A 19,427-nucleotide genomic window follows, 5' to 3' on the forward strand; every position below is an offset into this window, starting at 1 on the left:
TGCCATAATATGGACTTGGTCTTTTACCAAAGAGGGCTATCTTCTGTATATCACCCCTACCTTGTCACAACACAACTGATTGGCCTAAACACCTTAAGAAGGTAAGGGAAGATCCCCATGAAAGGGACAAAAATGAATGTCAACTTATTGCCATTGGGCGAACCATATAAACAATGGCAAATACCATTCAAATGGATGGCAGTTCATTCAAACCTTATGGCAAGTGGAACATGGCAAATGCCAATTGTCATACCCCCAAAATCCCAAAGATGGCGAGCGCGCTTCACCGTTGATTTTCATATGGCAAATGGTCACAAAGTCAAGACCCAAGGGTCAAATTTTGAAAATCTACATTTTTTTCCAAAAATTCATCACCCTCTAAAAAAGTGCTTTCTGGACCGTTTTTCAGAAAAAAATATATTTTTTGGTCAATTATACATATGTATGAATATACATTTGTCTTATTTTATTGAATTTGTCCATAAGGCCTATGTTTAGTCCATTTGCAATATATGATCATAGGAGTTGGCTTCCGAACCCAAAAGTCAGAGAACCATGGCCAAATGGCATAAGAAATGTCCACATGCCATACATAAGTATTGAAAGTAGCAAATCAGGATGTTATGTCCATTTGCCATATATGATCATAGGAAGTCAGCTTCCGAACCCAAAAGCCAGTAAACCATGTCCAAATGGCATAAGAAATGTCCAAATGGCATTTATACTGACCAAATTATATATATATATATCATTATGTTAACCTCTATGGGCTAGGTGGGACGCTAGCGTGCCACCCGTGGTGCACTCCATCAACAGCAGGTGCATTTCAAGAGCGGCAAATTTGAATCCAAATAAATGTCAAAATTCAAATTTTTCAAACATACAACTATTTTACACCCTTTGAAAGATAAACATCTCCTTAATCTAACCACGTTTTACGATTTCAAAAAGGTTTTACGGCGAAAGCATAAATTTAGAGTATGTTAGGACAGTACATTTACAAGAGTTGTGTGTAATGTTTTATCAATTCAAAGACAGGGTCACCAAAACCATAAAACCAGCTAAAATGATGCACTAACCTTTTACAATCTCCATCAGATGACACTCCTAGGACATTATGTTAGACAATGCATGCATTTTTAGTTCTATCAAGTTCATATTTATATCCAAAAACAGCGTTTTACTATGGCATTGATGTTGAGGAAATCGTTTCCCTCCAATAACCGGCAGTCAAGTCAGCGTCACAAATTAAATAATTAAAATTAGAAAACATTGGTAAAATATTATATTGTCATTCAAAGAATTATAGATTTACATCTCTTGAACGCAATCAACTTGCCAGATTTAAAAATAACCTTACTGGGAAATCACACTTTGCAATAATCTGAGCACTGCGCCCAGAAAAATACGCGTTGCGATACAGACTAGACGTCATGTTGGGGAGATCTAAAATCGAAAATACTATGTAAATAATCCATTACCTTTGATTCTCTTCATCAGATGTCACTTCCAGGTATCACAGGTCCATAACGAATGTAGTTTTGTTCAAAAAAGCTCATCATTTATGTCCAAAAATCTCCGTCTTGTTAGCACATGATCTAAGCCAGCCGGACTTCTCGTCATGAACGAGGGGAAAAAATATATTTACGTTCGTTCAAACATGTCAAACGTTGTATAGCATAAATCATTAGGGCCTTTTTTAACCAGAACATGAATAATATTCAAGGTGGACGAATGCATACTCTTTTATAACGTATTGGAACGAGGGTACCAAACATGCGCGCGCCAGGTGTCTAATGGGACATCATCGTTCCATGGCTCTTGTTCGGTCAGATCTCCCTCCAGAAGACTCAAAACACTTTGTAAAGGCTGGTGACATCTAGTGGAAGCAATAGGAAGTGCCAAAATATTCCTCAGCCCCTGTGTTTTTCAATGGGATAGGTTTAAAGGCAATACAACACATCAGGTATCCACTTCCTGTCAGAAAATGTCTCAGGGTTTTGCCTGCCAAATGAGTTCTGTTATACTCACAGACACCATTCAAACAGTTTTAGAAAATTTAGGGTGTTTTCTATCCATATGTAATAAGTATATGCATATTCTAGTTACTGGGTAGGAGTGGTAACCAGATTAAATCGGGTATGTTTTTTTATCCAGCCGTGTCAATACTGCCCCCTAGCCCTAACAGGTTAAGCCCTGAATCAACATAGAAGGTCTATTTGTCATGTTTGATCATAGGAAGTCATAGGAGGTAAGATGTTGGTGCAATGAGAGAGAAGTGGGACTCACATTTAAAATATTTTTTGAAAAACGTCCAAAATGACAAGGGGCGGCAACTATTGGTTGGGCACGAGTGGGGGGTTCTCTCTATCCGGCCATGGACCCCTTGCACCCCCCTAAAGGCATTAAAAACCATTTAAAAAATGTGCTACTGGTAACCCGCTCAGGTAACCAGGTGCACGGCTGTCCATTTGCAATGTCTTACAATGGGCATTTACCATCACGAATTTGACATCCTTTAATATACTGCAGAAATGCCCAATTGACTGGTCCATTGAACTCGGGATGGCCGGGCAGTGCTAGTGGTTCCTCTCCATCACTAGTTGGTATTGATTTCAGCATGTCCATTTGGTGAAGGTAAATCCCTCACTAAAAACATGGAAATGTACTGTCCATTTGCAATGTCTTACAATGGGCATTTACATCACGAATTTGACATGCTCTAATATACTGCAGAAATACCCAATTGACTGGCCCATTGAGCTCGGGATGGCCGGGCAATGATAGTGGTTCCTCTCCATCGCTCATTGGTGTTGATTTCAGCCTGTCAATTTGGTGATGGTTCATCACTGTTTAAACTTATTGCAAATGGACAAAAGTCAGCCATCAAGTCAGCGTCCATCAGTCAATAAGATATCATTCTGACACCAAACTGATACATACTGACACCAAATCCAACACGTTTAGAAGCCAACTATCACATATTTCAGAGCAGGCCCAAAATTCACAGCGCCTTCTGTTTAAACCGTAATAAAAACTTAAAACACGTAGTTACGTTCTAGCTGCGGGTCCAGTTCTGACACTATGTGTAGGCCTAGCTGAGGCGACCCCAAATCCCGAGTTTCGGCTTGATAGGTCATTCAGAGCCCGAACAGCGACCATAATTAGTGCTGAAAATTCACTTTTTCTGGGCGTTGTTACGGGGTCCCTGAATGAGTATTGGACAGAAACTTTAGGGTCCATCTCTATGGGTCGAGGCGGTTTCAATGCACCTAGTCTTGTGATTAAGGGACTTTTCTAAATATTGTCATTTTCACGATGATCAAAATTAATTGAAGTCATTGCAAACGGACGAGGCTGTTTCTCGGCCTGAGAACCTTCTAGAGCCACATAACTCACCATACACTACCGACTTAACGGATTCGTCTGAACATGCTAAAACTGGATATATAACTTTTTTGAAAGAAAAAAATTTCTTTAACCTCTTACATCTAGACGTTGCGCTAGCGGAACACCACTTCAATATCCAATGATAGGGCGTGGCGCGAAATACAAACTCCTCAAAAATCCCAAAACTTCCATTTTTCAAACATATGACTATTTTACACCATTTTAAAGACAAGACTCTCCTTTATCTAACCACACTGTCCGATTTCAAAAAGGCTTTACAAGCAAAACATTAGATTATGTCAGCAGAGTACCCAGCCAGAAATAATCAGACACCCATATTTCAAGCTAGCATATAATGTCACAAAAACCAAAACCACAGCTAAATGCAGCACTAACCTTTGATGATCTTCATCAGATGACACTCCTAGGACATTATGTTATACAATACATGCATGTTTTGTTCAATCAAGTTCATATTTATATCAAAAACCAGCTTTTTACATTAGCATGTGACGTTCAGAACTAGCATTCCCACCGAACACTTCCAGTGAATTTACTAAATTACTCACGATAAACGTTCACAAAAAACATAACAATTATTTTAAGAATTATAGATACAGAACTCCTTTATGCAATCGCGGTGTCTGATTTTAAAATAGCTTTTCGGTGAAAGCACATTTTGCAATATTCTGAGTAGATAGCTCGCCATCACAGGCTAGCTATTTTGACACCCACCAAGTTTGGCACTCACCAAACTCAGATTTACTGTAAGAAAAATTGGATTACCTTTGCTGTTCTTCGTCAGAATGCACTCCCAGGACTTCTACTTCAACAACAAATATTGGTTTGGTTACAAATAATCCATAGTTATATCCAAATAGCGGTGTTTTGTTCGTGCGTTCAAGACACTATCCGAAGGGTAATGAAGGGTGATGCGCCCGACGCATTTCGTGACAAAAAAATTCAAAATATTCCATTACCGTACTTCGAAGCATGTCAAACACTGTATAAAATCAATTTTTATGCAATTTCTCTCGTAAAATAGCAATAATATTCCGACCGGGAAACCCTGTTTTCGTTCAAAGACTCAAAGTTCAAAATGGAGCCGTCTCGTGCACGCGCGCTCCCGTCTTATTGTTCTCAGATCGACCACTATCCAAATGCGCTACTGTTTTTCAGCCTGGGACAGCAGAGTCATCATTCAACGTTCTGGCGCCTTCTGAGAGCCTATGGGAGCCTTACAAAGTGTCACGTTACAGCAGAGATCCTCAGTTTTGGATAGAGATGACAAAGAAGGCCAAGAAATGGTCAGACAGGGTACTTCCTGTACAGAATCTTCTCAGGTTTTGGCCTGCCATTTGAGTTCTGTTATACTCACAGACACCATTCAAACAGTTTTAGAAACTTTGGAGTGTTTTCTATCCAACGCTGCTAATTATATGCATATTCTAGTTTCTGGGCAGGAGTAATAACCAGATTAAATCGGGTACGTTTTTTATCCGGCCGTGCAAATACTGTCCCCTACCCTCAACAGGTTAAAGAGCTCAGCCATGTGCTTCTTGTCAGTAACAACCACATCATCAACATTAAGGGACATGGGCAGATGTGAGGAGGAGGGTTAATTCTCCAGGTCTTTAAACGTTTCCCAGAACTTCTTGGGGTTAGACCCACAGAGAGAGAACTGCTCCTTAACCTCTCTGGGGTATGTGGGACGCTAGCGGGACACACTATTCAACAGCCCGTGAAATAGCAGGGCGGCAAATTCAAAACAACAAAAATCTCATAATTCAAATTTCTCAAACATACAACTATTATATCCCATTTTAAAGATACACTTGTTGTTAATCCAACCACATTGTCCGATTTCAAAAAGGCTTTACGGCGAAAGCATAACATTAGATTATGTTAGGACAGCGCCTAGACAAGAAAAACCACACAGCCATTTTCCAAGCAAGGAGAGGCGTCACAAAAACCAGAAATACAGCTAAAATGAATCACTAACCTTTGATGATCTTCATCAGATGGCACTCATAGGACTTCATGTTACACAATACATGTATGTTTTGCTCGATAAAGTTCATATTTATATCCAAAAACCCCATTTTACATTGACGTGTAATGTTCAGAAATGTTTTGCCTCCCAAAACTTCCGGTGAATGAGCACATCAATTTACAGAAATACTCATTATAAACATTGATAAAATATTCAACAGTTATTCAAAGAATTATAGATACACTTCTCCTTAATGCAACCGCTGTGTCAGATTTCAAAAAAGCTTTACGGCGAAAGCAAATTTTGCAATAATCTGAGTACAGCGCTCAGATATCAAAACAAGCCATACAGATACCCGCCATTTTGGAGTCAACAGAAATGACAAAAATTACATTATAAATATTCACTTACCTTTGATCTTCATCGGAATGTACTCCCAGGAATCCCAGTTCGAGAATAAATGTTTGTTTTGTTCAATAAAGTCCCTCATTTATGTCCAAATACCTCCTTTTTGTTCACGCGATTAGTCCACTACTCCAAATGCAGGAAGCGCGCGCAAAATGTCACGACGAAAAGTAAAAAAAGTTATATTTACGTTCGTAGAAAAATGTCAAACGATGTATAGCATCAATCTTTAGGATGTTTTTATCATAAATCTTCAGTAATATTCCAACCGAAAAATTCCAATGTCTTCAAAAAAGAAAAGGAACACAGCTAAACTCTCACGTGAGGGCGCACCACTGAGCTCATGTCATTTTCTCAGTTGTCTACTTCCAGGAGCTCTTATTCTCTCTCCATTCACAGTAGAAGCATGAAACAACGTTCTAAAGACTGTTGACATCTAGTGGAAGCCTTAGGAAGTGCAAAATTAACCCTAAGTCACTGTATACTGTATAGGCAATCACTTTAAAAACTACAAACCTCAGATTTCCACACTTCCTGGTTGGATTTCTCTCAGGTTTTTGCCTGCCATATGAGTTCTGTTATACTCACATACATCATTCAAAAAAAGAAACTTAAACTTTAGTAACTTCAGAGTGTTTGCTATCCAAATCTACTAATTATATGCATATCCTACTTTCTGAGCCTGAGTAGCAGGCAGTTTACTACGGGCACACCTTTCATCCAGACATCAAAATACTGCCCCCTACCCTAGAGAAGTTAAAGTAACTTACTTTGGCCTTCCGGATAGCCTGAGCGCACTTATTTCTCATTTGCCTGAACGATAGCCAGTCAGCTTGAGTATGTGTGTGCCAAGCTTTTCGCCAAATGCAATTCTTGTGGTGGAGTAACTCTGCAAGATCACGGTCGAACCAGTGGCTGAACTTGTTTTTAGTTCTCATTTCCTTTATGGGGGCGTGTTTGTTAACAATACCACTGAAAATATCAAAAAAGAAGGTCCAGGCGTCTTCGACAGAGGGGATCAAGCAGATTCTATACCATTTTACAGAGGTCAGAGTATGAAGGAAGGCTTTCTCATTAAAAGTTTTTTAGCAAGCATCTATGACAAATCAGGACAGGTCGTTTCACTGAGCAGCCATTACGAACACAGGCTATAAAACAGTGATGACTAAGGTTATTACAAAAAACACCAGACTGGTACCTATCAGGATTATTTGTGAGGATAACATCGAGGAGATTAGCGTTTTCTGGGTGATTGGAGTCATACCTTGTGGGATTGGTGATAATCTGAGAAAGATTTAGCGAGTCCCATTACTTTAGGACTTGGTAAGGTGGTTTAAGCATGTCCCAGTTTAGGTCACCTAGCAGGACAAATTCAGACTTAGTGTAAGGGGCCAGGAGAGCTTAGGGCAGGTAGGGTACAGGCCGGTGCTGATGGAGGACGATAACACCCAGCAACAGTCAACAAAGAGCCATTTGAAAGTTTAATGCTTAAAACCTGCAAATAAAATTGTTTGGGGACAGTCTTGGTGGAGACAACAGAGCACTGAAGGTGATCATTGGTAAAGATTGCCACTCCCCCACCTTTGGAATATCTGTCTTGTCGAAAAAGGTTATAACCAGAAAGGTTAACACCAGTATTAAAAGCACGCTTTCTTATCTATGTCTCAGTAATGACCAACACATCTGGATTGGAGCTGTGAACCCATACTTTCAATTTATCCATTTTAGGTAATAAGCTTCTAGTGTTAACGTTCAGAAAACCCAGGCTTTTACGAGAGCAGAAATCAGTGATGCAGATATCAGAGCACAAGTCAGAATTGGAGCTAGCAATTGTAGATGGGCCAGATATCATCAACAGTAATACAATCTGATGTCATTGTAATGTTTTTACGGATAAACCCAGTAAAACAGATAATTCACTTTTCCTCCTAATTAAAACTTGGCTAATGGCAGTTGACACCTTTAAATGTCTTTTGCAGTAATAAATTGATCATTGCTTTACATCTGTCATGGATTCACATGGGAGGGAGGGGATGCATGGCCACAAGTCTTTATCTGTCCTTTTCTCCCTGCTTCGTATTTGGCACAACAAATCCTTACCTTCATGAGAGACTGAAATAATGTCTTAATTCTCCTCCTTTCTCCCCTTGCCTGTGCATCAGTTGACACTGTGCCCCTCAGGAGTCTCCAGCCAGTGCGGTGAAACAAATTGTTCCTTATAATTGTTCCTTATCTTGGGCTCTGGGACCCGTTACATTCCCATATAAATTAAGCACAGTTTAATTAACTTCAGTGGCATCTCTCTTATCTGGGGAGGGAACATTCACTAAGGCACGGTGTGACGGTGTGACAGGCAAACTCTGGCAAGTCACCCTGCTATGACGCGCAGAGACACAAATGAACTGCTGAATTGTATTGCCAATCTCCTGTAGTGTCATTTGTTGGCGGTGGCGACATGGTACTCACTCGTTCAATTAGATTTCAATTGATTTGTTTACGGCAAAGTAATTGTCATTCTATTTCGGACCAAATGCCCCAGGGTGGGCCCTGTCTAAGCTAGTGAAGGGCTACAGTGGCATAGATCAACGCGGGGAAAGTGGAGGGGAAAGCCTTAAAGATCCACAGTAGGGGGAACAGCACCACTCTACTGCTCCACGGCCGTTGTTATTGTTTTAGTTTTGTTGACTAAGCAGAGGTGGGGAGTGCTAGGGGAGCGTCACGCATCAAGGTAAAAACAAATGCTGCACATATGCTGCTATTCTATCGCTCTAGCAATGATGTCCGAATGCAAAAAAAACCTGTGTTCGTTCTTTCCAGTAACTTCTTTGTTGTTGTAATATCGCAAACGGACATGGCAGTTTTAACATTAAGGATTTCAGCTTCAAGAGGAGGGAGAGACCTTAGAGGAGGGAGAGAACTTTCAAGAAGGATACACTGAGAGCTCTGAAAATGTGTGCTGAGTGCATGCAAACAGCTGACGTGAAGAAGAGGATTGATTAAGTCATCCATCTTAAAGTTCCAAAAGTGAGAGGGCAATGGCGAAGGCACAAACGTGGTACCGCCAGTGAACCCGCCATGATGGTGATTAATCCGCCCCGGCCGCCAATTCCTGCGAGACGGGCATCTTAAGATCTCAGAACAAGATCCAGGTACAGTTGAAAATGGGTCACATTTTCCCCAAGCTGCCCTTCCCCTCAGTTTTTTTCTAAAATGAATCTGCTCTATTTTCCCTCCTTTCCCCATCTACAGAACTGAATGACTTTGGTCCCTCCCAAGGGGTCAGTGAATCAAGCGTAGAGAAAGAGAATGTAATTCAGTGACAAAGAACCAAGCCCTAATGTGGATAGAGAGAAAGAGAGAGAGGAGGGTAGAGAGAAGGGGGGAGAAAGGAGACTTCCAGCACCCAGCGACAGTAATTAAACTAGGGGGTGATTAGTCCGCCTCTGTGTCGGCCAGCTCATGAGAAATCTATTGACTGGCCACGTTAAATCATCAATTTGGAACCATTAGACCATGCCACATTCACAAACATGTCGGTAATGATGATGGGTTGAGCCTCTGCGGGGTTACTGGAGAGAAGGCCCTCATGTGTTTCTCTCTTTCTCCCTCCCCATTCTCTCCCTCTCCCCCTCTCCTCATTTTCTCTCTCCCTCTACTTCTGTCTTTCTCTCTGAGGTCTAACTTGGCTTTGGAGGCCAAACATCACTGCTGATGTTGTGAATTAGGCCCATGTAATGAGTCACACGGTATTAGCTTCTTTGCCGACCCATTGCAAAAATGCCAGCCTGTGCCCTCAGCTCTGACATGACGGACGACTTGTTAACACAACACAAGACCTGGGGGGTGGGATGGTGAACTCACTGCACTGGTCAGGATTTTATGCAGAGCTCCCAACATAGAATTAGGGATTTAATAGGATCTTTATGGGTCCCAAGGCCTGTTGCTTAGCTGGTTCACACCTCCAAGGTCTGTTGCTTAGCTGGTTCACACCTCCAAGATCTGTTGCTTAGCTGGTTCACACCCCCAAGGCCTGTTGCTTAGCTGGTTTACATCTCCAAGGTCTGTTGCTTAGCTGGTTCACACCCCCAAGGACTGTTGCTTAGCTGGTTCACACCTCCAAGGTCTGTTGCTTAGCTGGTTCACACCTCCAGGTCTGTTGCTTAGCTGGTTCACACCTCCAAGGTCTGTTGCTTAGCTGGTTCACACCTCCAAGGTCTGTTGCTTAGCTGGTTCACACCCCCAAGGACTGTTGCTTAACTGGTTCACACCTCCATGGCCTGTTGCTTAGCTGGTTCACACCTCTAAGTCCCGTTGCTTAGCTGGTTCACACCCCCAAGGCCTGTTGCTTAGCTGGTTCACACACTCAAAGTGTGTGTTGTTGGCGTCTCCCGGTGCCAGCTCATATCAAGTCTGAGATTGTGTCCCAAATGGAACCCTATTCCCTATTCCCAAAAGTAGTGCACTTTAGTAAGGAATAGGATGCCATTTAGGACTTAGGCTGAGAAAAGGAAGCCGACAGCACAAAGAGGCAGGCAGGCAGGCAAGGACAGATGGCTACCAGTAGCGGCTTGTTTAGTGCTCAGATAATAATGTAAATGTGCCTGTTTGTGATATGTTGTGCCAGTGACAGCTGTAGTGTGTCTTGATTTAGCATCACAGAGCGAGAGATATTGAAAATGGTCCTCCTGTATTGCACCAGTCAGAACAGAAAGGAGCTCCTTGAATTATTCACAGCATCAGGCTGCTTCTCAAATGGCACCCTTTTCCCTGTATAGTGCACTACTTTTGAACAGAGCTTTTTGGGCCCTGATCAAATGTAGTGCACTAAATAGGGAATAGGGTGCCATTTGGGACACAGCCCAAGAGAGATTGAAAGCAAACCAAATGCAGCTTGCCAACCTGACATTATTGCCTTCTCGCTTTTCTCATTAGGGAAGAAATAAAAATGTGTGAAGAAAAATGTTCTTCCAACTTCGCAGAACAACACAGGGCAACCAGTGTTTTACAATCTGATCCTTGTCAATAACAAACAATAACAAATCTAGTCCCCCAGTAAGATACAGATGGCATAATTACCATGGATACTCGGGGAGGAAAACTCAGGGAATTGCCTCATCATGACTTGATTTTAGAGTACTGTTTCTTTTTAAAGATATATAACTCTTGACTGGTACTCCACCATTGCATCACCTTCATGAAATGACTTCAAGTGACTTACAATTCCAAAATGTGACCATTTATTTTCAATGTATCTGTTCAAGCTGTGAGTGATGTTTCACTTTTTTAACATTTCGGATATTCATGCAATGTCTTCATATTCAGATTGTAAAAGATGAAAAAAATGCAATGTGCATATTTTGGTCAAGGTGAAGGTTGTTGAAACCTTTCAGTATTTACTCTTTCACTTTTTAAATTCTTCCTAAGGTTACTTAACAGTATTCATTATTTTCCCTTTGAAAGTCGCCTTTAGTATTCTTTTGATGATTAAGCTTTCATTGGAACTACTTCAAAGCTGTAAAGTTGAATGACTCTTTGATGTGCCCTATAATATCTCATTGTGGCCTTTCAATACGTATTGGCTTCTCCATTCTTTCCTCTCCCGTTCTCCCCCTCTCTTTTTACATTTCTCTGAAAACAAGTTCACTGATATTTCCTCTTATATTTATGGGGGGTTAGACGAACAACCATTCAGACTCTCATAGCTCCACGGTTCCTCAAACTGGAGGGAAAGTTGATCAGTTCTAGATAGGTAACACTATCAGATAGATGACAATATCCTTCTTCCTCACACACTGATCTGAACCAAGCAAGGTTGACAATGTGCGAGGAGATATGAGGACCTAAAAAAGATAGACCAACATTGCTCATAAAGCACTTTGCCACTGTGGAACTGTCATCCTTTCAATGGCCGTATTGTGGAAGATAAGAACGGAAGTGGTATTGGCTGGAGCACAGTCGCTCTCACAATTGGGGGACGCCTCTTTGGAGAATTCCATTCTACCTTCTCCGCCTCCTCTGGACCCCCAGAAGTTAGAAGTGTTCTCTTGCTCTACGCGTCGCAATGTAACTGTGCTGAACAAAGATGGCCGACAAAGGTGAAAGCGCTTGCCAGGGCTCTAATCAGTTCTCCCCCAACTGTGAGGGATGAGTAATGAGCAAAGGGGCCAAGTCCAGGCCCTAATGAAGCCAGCTAACTCCCTCGAACTCCACCTTCATCAAGTTCTCTTCTCTTTAACTCTCCTGCTGCTGCCGCCGTTTGTCTGCATGTGGCGAGCTAGCAAGCTATACTGTACCTCTCGCCTGAATAACCCATGGGAGGGAAGGAAAATGTATGACGCTAATGAAGTGAACGCAGCGAAGGCAGTAGAGGTGGTGGAAGGCGGCGGTAGTGGTGAACAATGTGTAAGTATGGAATTGAGGTGGTGGTGATGATGATATGCCTTGTTTTGTATCTGTTTCAGGTAATATGTTACATATGAAGTGCATGGAAGTGCATATTAAGCGTGTTAAGGAGTGAGGGAGAGAGCATTTACATATGCTGCTTTCTCTCTCTCTATCTCTCTCTCTTTCTCTTGCTCTCTCTCCCTCACTCTCTTTCTTCCAAGCACTCAGGATGTGCCAGCTGCATGTTGCCTTTGATTCAGGCTTGCTCCAGATCTGCTCTCTAATGAGCTGAGTGCTCAATCAATAATTCACTGGAGTTTGAATAAAATTGAGGGTGATCAGAGCTGGTTTCAAACAAGAAAGTAATCAGTGCCATTCACAAGCTTGGATTTGGCCAAGCTCTCCTCAACTAGCTACCTTCTTTCCTTTCTGCCTTCCTTTCTTTATTTTGTTCCCCGTTTCTCCTGCATGAACGGAGGCAGACTCTCTAGTTTCTGCTTCCTCTTTTGCCTCAATATGTCATCGCTCACATGTGGTAAGCGTCAGAACTCCACTGGGCACAGACGTCAATTCAATGTCTATTCCACTTTGGTTCAGCGTAATTTCATTGAAATGACGTGGAAACAACTTTGATTCAACCAGTGTGTGCCCAGTGGGAAGAGACCACACAAAGCAGCAGCAAGGGTGAGGATGATGATGTATAACCTCTATGCAACACAAAGTGTAAACATATTCTTACCAATTGATGTGTATTTCAAATGTAGGCTACTTGTTGAAAACAAATATGGCGTACAATATTTTGATTAGCACTATGTTGAATTTACATAATGCAGCCTCCATGCTGCTCAGAAATTAAGCGTATTTTATTCTAGATTTTTGTATCAGACTGAAACGTCAGAGGTGTTAATCTGAGTTGGCATACAATGGCATAGCAAAGCGTCTTGAATTGATAGTTCATCGAAATTGCAAAACAACATATTGATTTCCTTGTACACTTGCATTGGTTTTGGGGCAAATATTGGCCAGGTCAACTAAATGAATCATGGATTGCTGTTTTACCTTGTCCATAAACTGCTTACAGGGTAAGAAAACCAATATGTCATTTAGGTGAACTACTAAGCCTTTAACTGCTCTACAACAGTACACATTTTACAGAATGCAATGCAATTGAACCAAATCCATCTTTATCGTCCCACACAGTTCCCCCTGAAGACCCTGTGATTGTGGGGGCTCCCGTGGTGAGTCTAAGAGCCGGCGACCCCCTCAACTTGACCTGCCACGCCGACAATGCCAAGCCTGCTGCCTCCATCATCTGGATCCGCAACGGGCAGGTCCTGAATGGCGCCATGTACTCTAAGGTATGGGAGGGGGGTTGCATTTTTGTCCCCGCCCCAGTTTTATAATTTCACTGTAGCTGTGGTTTGTGCTAGTTTTGATTGATCTCTGTGCTGACCAGACTCTTTCAAAAGGACAGCTCTATTTGTAAGTATTGGAGCGAATTCATGGGTAGCCCCGACCGGGACTCAAACCTGGGTCCAACGATTGCCAACTGAACAGCTTAGCCATTACACCAAACTGGATTAAGTTCGCCCCACGCTTCTTTATCTCAAGTCCCTCATGCCCAGGAATGCCTTTGATGACCTCACAGTGGCGTCACCCCACTTCTGACACAAATGTAGAGAATTCAGGAGGTTGCTCTGACCATAGCTGCAGCAAATGTCATAGCTGCAGCAAACTATAAAAACTATTAAACTATAAAAAGTGCACACACTCAAATTAAGTTTGCATAAATAAATTGATTGTGCACTTCAAATGTGTCCTTTGGCCCTTGATAAGAGGTGTGCTCTCTCGTCCCTCAATTGGGGGAATCCTTCCCCCTCTTCCTATCTTCCTCTCTGCTGCTGCATTCACTCCTCTCTTCCTCCACACAGCTGTCCTAAAAAAGGCCTCGCTTTGTCAATTTAATGACAGCTGAGATTTTTTATTTGATCCACTGGGCAAGATGGAGCACTCATGTCGCACTTTCAACATGACGAAAAAAGAGAAAGCATTCCATCACTCTACATTATGGATGTGTTCTTGGGCAATTTGTTCACTTTGTCAGCCCTGGGTAGGAAATGGAGAAAGTGAGAGGCGCATTTAAAGAAGCGGTCCCATGACAATCTCGCAGTGTAATCTTGCTTGTTCCAGGGTGAGCCTAACCCAAACAAACCCATTGGAGAGCGCTCCCTTTACTCAATTTAAACCCATAAATTAGACAGAGGCAAGCCACTTAGATGTGTACATTATTGTATCAGGATTTGGAGAGGCAGTGTATAGTTACTTTGTAAGTACTTAGTATCAACATCTGTATAGCATATTTGATATGTATCACATTTGATACTGATTACATCATATAGCAGATGCTCATATCCAGAGCAATTTACAGGATTAATTAGGGTTAAGTGCTCAAGGACACATCGACAGATTTTTAATCTAGTCAATTAGGGGATTCAAACCAGCGACCTTTCAGTTACTGGCCCAATGCTCTTAAGGCTACCTGCCACCCATCATGTCATATTATTTACATGTCACACTGTTAGGATGTAAAGTCCTTTTGATTCTTCTCAATCTGGTAACAGCTTCATTTAAATGCATCAGGAAAAAATATTTTGGAGACAGAGAACCATATGTTTAATCTTTATCCAATGATGAGTCTGGGTTTTGGATTCACATACTTTGAGTCATATCATGACGTGGCATATCAAGGCATGCAGATTGAGAAGGCAAACGATAGAAAGACGACTGATCCCATCTGTCCAGTATGACATGCAGGTTAACGTGAATTGGGATGAGTCTTGTCCTGGAGGCAGAACTAAGCAATTTCCACTAAAGTCTAAATATTGTACAGATTCATGAAAACAAAAATGTATTTAAGGTTAGGGTTAGGTATTAAGGTTATCCTTGTGGTTAAGGTTAGGGTTAAGTTTAGGGTTAGGTTTCAAATCAGATCGTATGACTTTGTGGCTGTGCCAGCTAGTGACCACTCTAAAGAGCTGCCCCCAGAACAAGATTCATGATGAGAAATGTTAACCTGCATATGACATCACAAATCTGTCAATGACGTATACCAATAAACTCTATAACTATGTAGTTCCAAATATGTAACTACTATGATATTACTATGTAAGTCAGGGCAAGACATACATGAGATTTATGGGGAAATAGCAAAATCCTATAGGTCATACAGTACATACATTGCATGATGTACTGTAAACCTATTGCTCCCTACATCCATACTGTACTGTAGAAAGTTGTACTTGCAATGGCTGTGATATTTGGTTGTCTTATCTACCTTAGTTACTCTAGTCACACTGGATAAGAATTCTAAATGAACACAAGGTAAATGTAATGAAAGTAAGACATCTTGTAAATGTAATAGCTAGTGATAATCTTTGGTCTTTTAATGATTCCTCAGACACTGTTACGGGATGGGCGAAGGGAGAGCACAGTCAGCACACTCTACCTCTCTGCCTCCAACATCGAGACAGGCCAACGGATCACCTGTCGGGCTTCAAACAAGGCAGCGCCCAACGGTAAAGATGCTGTCGTCACCATCGATATCCAACGTGAGTACAGCGTCCCATGACTCACACCATGGAAATGATCTATTCTAGTGTGTTTGGAAGCAATAGTCACGACTGATCTAGGATGATATTTTCTTTTGGGGGGGGGGGGGGGGGGGATGCACTGTTTGAAAACCTACACTATATGACCAAAGGTATGTAGACGACTGCTTATTGAGCATCTCATTCCAAAATCATGGGCACTCCTTTGCTGCTATAACAGCCTCCACTCTTCTGGGAAGGCTTTCCACTAGATGTTGGAACATTGCTGCAGGGACTTGCTTCCATTCAGCCACAAGAGAGTTAGTGAGGTCGGGCACTGATGTTGGACGATTAGGCTTGGCTCGCAGTCAGTGTTCCAATTCATTCCAAAGGTGTTCGATGGAGTTGATGTCAGGGCTCTGTGCAGGCCAGTCAAGTTCTTCCACACCGATCTCAACAAACTATTTCTGTATGGACCTCACGTTGTGCACTGGGGCATTGTCATGCTGAAACAGGAAAGGGCCTTCCCCAAACAGTTGCTACAAAGTTGGAAGCACAGAATCATCTAGAATGTAATTTTATTCTGTAGCGTTAAGATTTCCCTTAACTGGAACTAAGGGGCCTAGCTTGAACCATGAAAAACACCCACAGTCCATTAGTCCTCTGCCACCAAACTTACCAGTTGGCACAATAATTTTTTTTATTTCACCTTTATTTAACCAGGTAGGCCAGTTGAGAACAAGTTCTCATTTACAACAGCGACCTGTCCAAGATAAAGCAAAGCAGTGCGACATAAACAACAATACAGAGTTACACATGGAATAAACAAACGTACAACGTAATAACACAATAGAAAAGTCTATATACAGTGTGTGAAAATGAGGTAAGATTAAGGAGGTAAGGCAATAAATCAAATCAAATTTATTTAGATAGCCCTTCTTACATCAGCTGATATCACAAAGTGCTGTACAGAAACCCAGCCTAAAACCCCAAACAGCAAGCAATGCAGGTGTAGAAGCACGGTGGCTAGGAAAAACTCCCTAGAAAGGCCAAAACCTAGGAAGAAACCTAGAGAGGAACCAGGCTATGAGGGGTGGCCAGTCCTCTTCTTGCTGTGTCGGGTGGAGATTATAACAGCACATGGCCTAGATGTTCAAATGTTCATAAATGACCAGTATTGTCAAATAATAATAATCATAGTAGTTGGGTGCAACAAGTCAGTTACACAAGAGTAAGTGTCAGTTGGCTTTTTCATAGCCGATCTTTGAGAGTATCTCTACCGCTCCTGCTGTCTCTAGAGAGTTGAGATAAATAGGCCATAGTGGCGACATAATTACAATTTAGCAATTAAACACTGGAGTGATAGATGTGCAGAAGATGAATCTGCAAGTAGAGATACTGGGGTACAAAGGAGCAAAAAAATAAATAACAATATGGGGATGAGGTAGTTGGATGGGCAATTTACAGATGGGCTCTGTGCAGGTGCAATGATCTGTAAGTTGCTCTGACAGCTGATGCTTAAAGTTAGTGAGGGAGATATGAGTATCCAGCTTCAGTGATTTTTGCAATTCGTTCCAGTCATTGGCAGCAGAGAACTGTAAGGAAAGGCAGCCAAAGGAGGAATTGGCTTAGGGGGTGAGCAGTGAAATATACCTGCTGGAGCGTGTACTACGGGTGGGTGCTGCTATGGTGACCAGTGAGCTGAGATAAGGGGGAGATTTACCTAGCAAAGACTTATAGATGACCTGGAGCCAGTGGGTTTGGCGACGAATATGAAGCGAGGGCCAGCCAACGAGAGCATACAGGTCGCAGGGGTGGGTAGTATATGGGGCTTTGGTGATAAAACGGATGGCACTGTGATAGACTGCATCCAATTTGCTGAGTAGAGTGTTGGAGGCTATTTTGTAAATGACATCGCCAAAGTCAAGGATCGGTAGGATGGTCAGTTTTACGAGGGTATGTTTGGCGGCATGAGTGAAGGATGTTTTGTTGCGAAATAGGAAGCCGATTCTAGATTTATTTTTGGATTGGAGATGCTTAATGTGAGTCTGGAAGGAGAGTTTACAGTCTAACCAGACACCTAGGTATTTTGTAGTTGTCCACATTTTCTAAGTCAGAATCGTCCAGAGTAGTGATGCTAGACGGGCGGGCAGGTGCCGGCAGCGATCGGTTGAAGAGCATGAATTTAGTTTTACTTGCATTTAAGAGCAGTTGGAGGCCACGAGCAGTTGTATGGCATTGAAGCTCGCCTCGAGGTTAGTTAACACAGTGTCCAAAGAAGGGCCAGAAGTAAACAGAATGGTGTCATCTGCGTAGGGGTGGATCAGAGACTCACCAGCAGCAAGAGCGTCATCATTGATGTATACAGAGAAAAGAGTCGGCCCGAGAATTGAACCCTGTGGCACCCCCATAGTGACTGCCAGAGGTCCAGACAACAGGCCCTCCGATTTGACACACTGAACTCTGTCTGAGAAGTAGTTGGTGAACCAGGCGAGGCAGTCATTTGAGACACCAAGGCTGTTGTAAGTGTCAAACTGCTTTGCTTTATCTTGGCCAGGTCGCAGTTGCAAATGAGAACTTGTTCTCAACTACCCTACCTGGTTAAATAAAGGTGAAATAAATAAAATGAAAATTGCCAGAGTCGAAAGCCTTGGCCAGGTCGATGAATACGGCTGCACAGTATTGTCTTTTATCGATGGCGGTTATGATATTGTTTAGGACCTTGAGTGTGGCTGAGGTGCACCCATGACCAGCTCTGAAACCAGATTGCATAGCGCAGAAGTATGATGGGATTCGAAATGGTCAGTGATCGATTTGTTAACTTGGCTTTCGAAGACGTTAGAATGGCAGGGTAGGATAGATATAGGTCTGTAACAGTTTGGGTCTAGAGTGTCTCCCCCTTTGACGAGGGGGATGACCGCGGCAGCTCTCCAATCTTTGGGGATCTCAGACGATGCGAAAGAAAGGTTGAACAGGCAAATAATAGGGGTTGCAACAAATTGCGGTGGATCATTTTTGAAAGAGGGGGTCCAGATTTTGCAGGTCTTTCAGAACATCAGGTATCTGGATTTGGGTGAAGGAGAAATGGGGAGGCTTGGGCAAGTTGCTGTGGGGGGTGCAGTGCTGTTGACCGGTGTAGGGGTAGCCAGGTTGGAACAATGGCCAGCCGTAGAAAAATGCTTATTGAAATTCTCAGTTATCGTGGATTTATTGGTGGTGACAATGTTTCCTAGCCTCAGTGCAGTGGGCAGCTGGGAGGAGGTGCTCTTATTCTCCATGGACTTTACAGTGTCCCAGAACTTTTTGGAGTTTGTTTTACAGGATGAAAATGTATGTTTGAAAAAGCTAGCCTTCACTTTCCTAACTGCCTGTGTATATTGGTTCCTAACTTCCCTGAAAAGTTGCATATCGCGGGGGCTATTCGATGCTAATGCAGTACACCACAGGATGTTTTTGTGCTGGTCAAGGGCAGTCAGGGGCAGGCATTGGGGCAGGTAGTGTTCTTCTCTAGTTCTAGCAGGGTAGAAATTTGATGAACTAACTTGTTGGAAAGGTGGCATTCTATGACGGTGCCACTCTGAAAGTCACTGAGCTCTTCATTAAGGCTCTTATACTGCCAATGTTTTTCTATGGAGGTTGCATGGCTGTGTACTCAATTGTATACACCT

The 19,427-nt window shown here is 42.3% G+C and overlaps 1 protein-coding gene across 1 annotated transcript in view; it reads left to right on the forward strand.

The window, feature by feature from the left end:
• The window catches only part of kirrel3a (kirre like nephrin family adhesion molecule 3a), a 281,100-nt gene that overhangs the window by 195,026 nt on the left and 66,647 nt on the right, over positions 1-19,427 (forward strand). The window contains exons 4-5 of the mRNA XM_014197820.3: positions 13,373-13,530; positions 15,630-15,780. Coding sequence (XP_014053295.1) covers positions 13,373-13,530; positions 15,630-15,780 — 309 coding nt within the window. The remainder of the gene's footprint in view (positions 1-13,372; positions 13,531-15,629; positions 15,781-19,427) is intronic.

Source organism: Salmo salar, chromosome 04, assembly GCF_965601325.2.
Source record: "Salmo salar chromosome 04, fSalSal1, whole genome shotgun sequence".
Taxonomy (NCBI): Eukaryota; Metazoa; Chordata; class Actinopteri; order Salmoniformes; family Salmonidae; genus Salmo; species Salmo salar.